This window comes from Suricata suricatta, chromosome 9 (assembly GCF_006229205.1).
Source record: "Suricata suricatta isolate VVHF042 chromosome 9, meerkat_22Aug2017_6uvM2_HiC, whole genome shotgun sequence".
Taxonomy (NCBI): Eukaryota; Metazoa; Chordata; class Mammalia; order Carnivora; family Herpestidae; genus Suricata; species Suricata suricatta.
Window position 1 is genome coordinate 38,654,633 of NC_043708.1, and position 9,181 is coordinate 38,663,813.

At 36.7% G+C, this 9,181-nt stretch overlaps 1 protein-coding gene across 3 annotated transcripts in view; it reads right to left on the reverse strand.

The window, feature by feature from the left end:
* Window positions 1-2,967: 2,967 nt before the first annotated feature.
* PCNX4 (pecanex 4) overlaps window positions 2,968-9,181 on the reverse strand; it is a 36,453-nt gene continuing 30,239 nt past the window's right edge. For all 3 annotated transcript variants that reach the window (XM_029950431.1, XM_029950433.1, XM_029950432.1), the window contains 3 exons: window positions 7,518-8,554; window positions 6,949-7,135; window positions 2,968-3,685 (listed from right to left, as the gene is read on the reverse strand). In XM_029950431.1, coding sequence (XP_029806291.1) covers window positions 3,434-3,685; window positions 6,949-7,135; window positions 7,518-8,554 — 1,476 coding nt within the window. In that variant the 3' untranslated portion in view covers window positions 2,968-3,433. The remainder of the gene's footprint in view (window positions 3,686-6,948; window positions 7,136-7,517; window positions 8,555-9,181) is intronic.

The following is a 9,181-nucleotide window of genomic DNA, read 5'->3' on the forward strand; positions in this document are numbered from 1 at the left end:
CCCTCATTTCCTAACCATTATCTCGAATCACCCTTTGAAGGCAGAGTGCTCATCCTATCAGTGCTGAAAGTGAGGCCGAGATGGCGTTGTGCAAGGTGATAGCTGGAGAGTCGGTTAAAAGAGTTACCAGTAGAAGCTATGGCTTTAGGGTTAGCCTGCCCAACCACTGGGTGCCCAGTAATTCACGAGACCTCAGTCACAATCAGTTTAGAGGCTAAATAAACATATCCTACTAAATAAATAAACATCTTAATATTTCTAACACCTCTACTTAACTATAATGTACTAACTGCACATAAAGTATACAATTTGATATGTCTTGACATCTATGGCCACACTTAGGAAACTATTAGCACAAAAAAGAGAGCAAACATATCCATCAGCCCCCAAAGTTCTTTTGTGACCCTTTGTGATTATTTCCCATGCCCATCTCATCCCAGATAACCAATGATATACTTTCTGTCACTCTAGATTTGTTTGCATTTTCTAGGGTTTCTATAATCGTAGTTCATACACATACACTCTGGTGGGAATGTAGAGTGGTATAATTGATTTTAAAAGGTTGGCGATTGCTTAAACGTTAAACATACACTCCCCTATGATCCAGCCATTCTAGTCCTTGGTATTTTCCCAAAAGAAATGAAAACGTATGTCAATACAAAGATTTGTAAATGAATATTCACAACTTTTACATAATAGTCCCAAACTGTGAAAAAAACAAAACGTCCATCAACAGATGAATGAAATACACAAATTGGGGACTATTCCATAGAACAACAAAAATGAATGGCCTATTGATAACATGCAACAACATGGATCAATCTAAGATTAAAGAGGCCAGATTATGTGAGTCTGGATTATTTTTTTCAGAAGGTTTTAAATTAAAAATGTAATGTTTTAGATGGTTACAGTATAATGAGATTGTCTATTTAGTCTCAGTTTTACTTTTGGTTGAGTTTTAGTAGTTTGTGGTTTTCAAGAATTGAATCAATTTCTAAGTTGTCAAATTTATGAATATAAAGTTTGTAGTATTTCCTTATTATCTTTTTAATGGCTGTTTGACGTGTAATGATACTCTTTTTTCTTTTAAGTAGGCTCCACACCCAGCGTGGAGCCCAGTGCAGGGCTCGAACTCATAATCCTGAGATCAAGACCTGAGCTAGGATCAAGAGTCAGATGCTTAACTGACTGAGCCACCCAGGTGCCCCTATTTGTAGTCATGTTCTTTATTTCATTCTATCAATTTTATTGAAAATTTTCAAAGAACCACTGCTTTTAAAATTTTCTCTATTGTTTTCTTATTTTCAATTTCATTGATTTCTACTCTTTATTATTTTCCTCCTTTTGCTCACTTTGCATGTATTTTGCTCTTTTCTAGTTTCTTAAGGTAGGAACTTAGATTATTGTGTTGAACCTTTCCTCATCTTTTTTTTTTTAGCTTTTTTTTTTTAATGTTTTATTTATTTTTGATACAGAGCGAGACAGAGCATGAGAGGGGGAGGGGCAGAGAGAGAAGGAGACACAGAATCTGAAGCAGGCTCCAGGCTCCGAGCTAGCTGTCAGCACAGAGCCTGACGCGGGGCTCGAACCCACGAACGTGAGATCTGACCTGAGCCGAAGCCAGAGGCTTAACCGACTGAGCCACCCAGGCGCCCCCTCATCTTTTTTTATAGCCATATTCTAGTAGACATTTATGTCATCCCAACCATTCATTCTAATATTTGCCATTGCCTCATAGAAGTATGGGAAGTATACTCTTCAGGAAAAAAAGAACATAGAAAAATAAAATAAAACCTTATAATGATTTTTAATCAACTTCCAAGGTTATTCTCTGAAGCAAGAATCAGTATTGTTTTCTATTGAGATTTGAGAATCTTAAGGCTAAAGGTCAAAGAAATTTCATCATCCCTTTTTATCTTAAATCTTAAAATTATTATCCAATTAGATAATAAAACAAATCCACATGTATCATAAGTGTTTCTCCAAAGGAACAACCTTGGAAGCACGTTTTAATATCTTTTTGGCTACATTGATCATGGAATTCAGAAAATGCTTACTAATATTTTTAATTTTTGAGAGAGAAAGAGAGTACAAGCAGGGGAGGGGCAAAGAGAGAGAGGGACACAGAATCTGAAGCAGGTTCCAGGCTTTGAGCTGTCAGCACAGAGTCTGACACAGGGCTCAAACTCAGAAACTGCAAGATCATGACCGGAGCCAAAGTTGGACACTTAACTGATTGAGCCACCCAGATACCCCAACTTGCTAATTTTCTTAATTGAGCTATCACTGACAGATAACATTAGTTTCAGGTGTACATAATGATTTAATATTAGTATATATCATGAATTGATCACCACCATAAGTTTAGTTAACATCTGTCACACAGTTACAAAAATTTTTTTCTTGTGATGCGAACTTCTAAGAGTTACTCTTAACAACTTTCAGATGAGTGATACAGTATTAACTATAATCACCATGTTGTACATTATATCCTCATGACTAATTATAACTGGAAGTTTATACCTTTTGATCCACTTCACCCATTTCGTGCACCCCTCCCCTCCTCATGCAACCTCCAATCTCTTCTCTGTATCTATAAGCAGCAAAAGAATGAATATCCTGATCACGTTATGAAATTTTTCTTTCCATTTCTTTACATCTTTAGTTCTGATACCTACAACACTAGTAACCATTAGTCCTATTGGGGAAGTCATAGCAAGATCTACAGAATGGCCGTTAGCTGTGAACTCATTATGTTGTAACCAAACACCATTAATCCTGAAGAACAAGTTAAACCCAGTTTCTTTCACATATATCAAAAGGATACTGGGAAAGGAAAGGAAAATATTTTATTCTAAGAGGTTTTATTAAAGGCTTTTAAGGTTTCTGAACTGAAGTATACAGAAAGAAAATGAATAGATTCTATGAAAATACTCAGACCATATTAAATGTTAAAATAAGATAGCATGAAGTTTGAAAATACTATAAAGTTTAATATTTCAAATAAATATATATACATTTTACAGCCTTCAATAGGATCCATTATCATTGCCTTAAAACACTGACATGTATGTGTATCTTCTCTAAGTACATAAACATGACAAAGGTGTTGACTTCTGTAAGGCAAGTCCCTGTCACATATTTAACAAAGCATTAAAAACTTCATTATCGAATCTTATACAAATGTTTTATATTTGCTAAAGCCTACCACAATCCACAGGGCGCAAACTTTTATGTTAGACAACGTTTGTTTTCGTAACCACTAAGATAGCTAAGAGAATCAACTTTACAGAGCTTAGCTTTTCTCAGGCACCTGACTTGTAAGAGAGAAGTTCAGTGAAGTTACGAGGAATCACATTGTTACTTTTCCAGAATAGAAAAAAAGAAAACACATCTCATTTGATGACAATACATTTACAAGTCAAAATGGACTCTAATACAAGTGTATGTGGAGAGGTTTTGAAGAATAAACTGGATATCCCAGGGGCGGGTCAGCTGCTTGTACTGTAAGGTTTCTTAAAAGTAGTGGATGAGCTTGGATACTGTATCGTTCTTCATCGTCGTTCGTGGCATAAAGCAATTCCCAGGAAAGATTGGCCCACTGGCCTCTAACAGCTTCAGCATTTAACTTCCCAACTTGGACCAACAATTCTTGAAGGCTAAGTACTCTCCCAGTGTAAACTCCCTTTAAAGTATAAAAGGGGGACAGGAAAGAGTCATATTAAAATGTTCACACATGAGTTGCTTGTCTTCAGAATCAAGAATCCCCTCTCTTTGGTGGCTCTCTGAATACGCTTGAAATGACAGCTATTCATTCAGTGACCCAAACAGCAAAATTTCAGCTACTTCTCTTTCCTTTCCTTCTCTATTCCTTCACCCTATCAGGCCTCAACGATGCCTAAGTCATAAATACTAGTCAGTGGACAATCCCACAATAGGCTCTTTTTAAAAATAGCTTTATTGAGATATAATTCACATTTCCATAAAATTTACTCATATGAAGTGTGTAATTCAGTAGTTTTTAGTATATTCGAACATATACAACTCCACAACTTCGGGACATTTTCATGATCTCCTGTACTCTTTAGCTATTATCCTCCTACCCCTTCATTCTCCCAGTCAAAAGCAACTACTAATGTACTTTCTATCTCTATAGTTTTGTCTTTTATGGAAATTTCATATGGAAGGAATTATATAATATGTGGTCTTTTGTGACTGGCTTCTTAGCATAATGTCTTCAAGGTTCATTACTGCTGTAGCATGTATTAGTACTTCATTCCTTTTTATGGTGGACTAGTATTTCATCATATGGATAAACTACAATTTGCTTATTCATTCACCACTTGATGAATAGTTGGGTTGTTTCCACCTTTTGTCAGTCATAAATAATGCTGCCATAAATATCCATGTACAGATTTCTATGTGGATCTATGCTTTCATTTTTCTTGGGCATATCCCTAGGAGTGGAATTACTAAGTCAGATAGTAACTCTAAGTTTAATCATTTAAGAAACTGCTACAAATGGTTTCCAAATGTACCACTTTCATCTCTGCCAGCACTGTAGGAGAGTTCTAACTCTCCAAATCCTCATCCAGCAGGTACTATTTGCCTTTTTGATTTCAGCCATCAGAGTGTGTCCTTGTATGAAGTGATATCTCATTGTGATTTTGATTTGCATTTCTTTCATGACATATGATGTTGAACATCTTTTCATGGGCCTATTTACTGCCCCATTTGTTATCTCCTTTTGAAGAAATATAGAGATCCTATGCTCATCTTAAAATTTGTTCATATTTTAATAAAAATGTCTTTTTTATTATTGAGTTGTAAGAGTTCTTTAAATATTCTATATGCAAATATTTTCCCCAGTCTCTGAGCTGTCTTCACTTTCTTGATCCTGTCTTTTGAAGCACAAAAGTTTTTACTTTTGATGAAGTCTTATCTATTTTTGTTTTGTTTGCATGTTGTCAGTGTTATATTAATGTTATAATGTTACTGTTATTTGCTTAGTTTAGTGAGTGGCTCGATGATTTTCGTGAAGTTAATCCCTAACCCCCCCATAAGTGTGAAGCCCTTGATGTGGTTCCTCAGGGAGTGCAACCTTGTGAATGTCCAGGTTACCATGAGATGGCAATGGGTTTAGCAAGGCACTCTCTTCATCTATCAAGTGCTCACACCCAGCTGCTAAGCTCCTGTGACTGCCAGGCGGTTGCTTATTGCATTGTTTTCAACAATGACCTGGAATGTAAATCGCTTCACAGACTGACGCAATTAAGCTTGGGCTCCTTTTTTTGACCACAAGAAGGCTCTTCTCTACGGTTTCTTTCCCTGGTTCTGTTTATCTATCCAGCCTACAGTTTAGTTTATATAGTTTATATCTCTAATAAATTTACCATAGCCCCTTAATTACTTTTTTTTAATGTTTTACTTATTTTTGAGAGCATGAGGAGAGGAGGGGCAGAGAAAGAGAAGGAGACAGAGAATCCCCGCAGGTCTGTGCTGCCAGTGCAGAGGCCTATGTGGGGCTCAAACTCACCAACCTTGACAACATGACCTGAGCCAAATCAAGAGTCAGACACTTAACCAACTGAGCCACCCAGGTGCCCCAACCTCTTAATTACTTTTTACCACAAGCTCCATTATTTGAGAGAATCTTAGGTGTCAATATATCCACACTGTTGCAAATAAAATAATTTCCTTTAGGAAGAGATGTAGAGCTCTCTGTTTTTAATAATCTGCTTCTCCTACTGGGCAAAATCTCTGAGCCAGAGCTCTATATCTGGGAGTAAGATAATGACACGCTTCTTTTGAGAAACACCTCTGCTTTAGGTCACAGAAGGGGGCAATAACCTCAGGTCTTCTTTGGTTGCCTCTCCGAGGGTGGAACCTTCAACTGCCAAGCAGGTAAGGGTGTTCAGGTCCCCATCATTCTCAGCGGCACCAAGTCCAGAGGAAAGCCTCCATCCAAAGAGATGCATTGGCCAGAAAGGAGTTCTTATCTCTTGACCACACATGCCCAGAACCTAGTCTCACAACAGGTAGCTAGAAGTAAGGTAAGAAATGCTGAAGCCCTGCTTCTCCCAGGAAAACAGCCCCCCAACCAGGAGCTGAAGTGAGAGGGAACCCTTCTTGATGGTATCAACGTGAGCAGAGTTTCTGTCTTGCCGAGCTGGGGAGTAATGGGTCTTGGTTGAAATACTGCAGTCTCTCACTATTCTTACTGGGTTTTAGACAGTACTCTTAAATAAATGTTCCTTCATTTGCTATATGCCCTTAGGACCATTTCCAAGTCTTTAAATGGTTTTTCAAAATAACTTTCATCATTTTTGATGGGGAGCACATCTGTGAAGCTCCCCAAGCTGCAACGCCAGATGTGAAACCTACAATGAGTATGTAACATAGAATCATACTGTGCACACTTGATGATATTTTACATGTAATGAGAACAGGCACTATTTTCGTAAAAAAAAAAAAAAGTTATTTCCTTTTTGGAGTCTCCCTGAATCTTCACAGGTCAGATTTGCTTCAAATAAAACATGGATGTTGGCAAAAGGAATGCTTTGCCACTTATAAATTAACTTTTCTTCTAGGAGTCCAATCCAAAGTGGTAATTCATGACTCAAATTTGCCGTAGGAATCTAATCCATTTAGTCAAATATGCTACAATAAATTAACTTTACTTGGCTATCCTATAGGTCAGTTATTGCACAATGGCCACACAACATTTTTAATGAGCTCATATTAGGTTTGCAAAAGTAAATAACCAGTCATTCTCGTATTGCACTATGTTGGCCATAAAGTCATGATTACAAATACCTTAATAATATAATTAACATATCCATGCCCAGAATGTGATATCTTTATCACTTAGTTCAAATACTTTATAACTGGTTTCCATTCTTTAAGGTTAATATATGAAAATGTTTAAAAACACATTTTTAACCTTACCATATTAGCGTCATACCCCAGAGAAAACAAGTATGGTTTTTCTTGTAAAATTGCTTCCTTCCACTTTTCATCAGATACCAAACCAATGTACCAGTCAGTTTCATACTCTTCAAGGCAGTTAGTCAGCTCTTTAAAGTCTTCTATTGGACCTAAACTTGCTTTATCAATCATGAGTTTCAGAGTATACCTTAGAAATGGAGAAACAAAGAATTTTAAAATTTTAGTAAAATTTATAAAATCCACTTTATAGATGAAATAGATCTTATTCAATCAATATCTTTAAGACATTGAAATATCCTGCATATTTCAGGGAGAAATGATGGAGTGAAGTGAAAGTGAAGAAATCCAATAAGCCATATGAAAAATAGGTTCTCCACATAAATAAAATACAAGGAAGTAGAAATTAAGGTGTACTCCTGATAGAGTCACTATATATACTAAGCATTTTTTTTCATTTTTAGCAAAGTAATTATTTTTTAAAATTAAAAATGAAAAAGTTTCTCCTTCTAGGTTATTTAAAAAATCATTTTTCTGCCAGTTACAATTTGTATATAATCAAAATGAATTACCTGAAAGCTTTCAGTGCTAGTTGGAACAGTTCTGGCTTTTCTGTGAGCCAATCCAAGGCAAGGGACCAAGGCAAAACACCACTATAAACTCTTAATATGTGACCGGGACTGGGAACCATAGTATCTACTCCAAATAAACTAAAACAACAAGTCATTACTGCACGAACATAAAAGTCTTTTAAAACTCTGTCCTTGGTGATTTCTTCCAGTACACTTGAGGCATTTTCTTCTGAATGAAAACATTCCAACTGCCTTAAAACAAACTGGTACCACTCTTCTGGAAATAATGAGCTCATCTCTCTCATTTTGGAGTTAGGCAAACAATTAGATGTCCACTCTTCAGGTAAGCTTAACAAGTGAGAATGAGAACAACTGAACTCCATGAGAGGGATATATGCCATGTCTTTTTGTTTTCCTTTGTCAACAACAGGGTATCCCAATATAACTGCTTTGTAAAGATTATTTTCAGGAACTGTGCTTATTGAATGATCACCAACCCCCTGTGATTCTACTGACCCTGGAATAGGCAAATTTATACCTGGTACAACTTTTAATTGATCTTTTTCTTCTTTTCCTTTTTTGATGGCTGGCTCATCACCAAAAACATTATCGTCAGACCAGTCATCCAAAATTTCTGAATTTGAACTATCTGTGTCTTCTGAGGATTGGGTTTGTGGTGAAGTATTCAAAACAGGCAGGATTATTAGAGATTCTTTCCCTTTATTTTCAGTTTTGTGAACACCCTCCTGCATGCTGGGCCTTCTGGAGCAGTGTTGAAGAAGCAGCCACACAAGTACCTTAATAAGGTCGCCTTTAAATTCTTTTAAGTTATCATGAGAATCGATTATGCCAGAAAGAACATTCCTGGCATCAGAGTAGAGTTTTACTGGCAAAAGAGTACAGGGTGTCAAGACATTTCCAAAGTGTTCATTAACAGAACATACTCTTGCATATTCTTGTTCAAAGGCACTTTGAAAAACTTCATCAACTCTTTGAGCTTCAGCAGTATGACAAGATGTCTCTTGCAATTCTAAGCCCTAAAGACGAAATAAAAAGTACTTGAGTTTGTGAGTCCTTATTAGAGAAAAGCAGCTACTTTTGTATATGCCCATGGATTGGATTTTCATAATGAAAATATATGAAATGCAAAAAAAGGGGCGCCTGGGGGGCTCAGTCACTAAAGCATCCAGCTTTGGTTCAGGTCATGATCTGACAGTTTGTGGATTCGAGTCCCATGTCAGGCTCTGTGCTGACAGCTAGCTCAGAGCCTGGAGCCTGTTTCAGATTCTGTATCTCCCTCTCTCTCTGACTATCCCCTGCGTGTGCTGTCTCTCGCTGTCTCTCAAAAATAAATAAAAAAACAGAAAAAAAAATAAAAAGGAAAATGCAAAAAAAATTTCTTTAACTCAAGAGCTACACCTTTACTCAAACTTATTAGTACTTTAACAATTTGTTGTTGCATATAGAGATGAAAAATAATGCTACTATTTTAAAAGAAACTATAATCTGAACAGACACTTCTCCAAAGAGGACATCCAGATGGCCAACAGGCACATGAAACGATGCTCAGCGTCACTCATCATCAGGAAAACACAAATCAAAACCACACTGAGATACCACCTCACGCCAGTCAGAGTGGCTAAAATGAACAAATCAAGAGACTA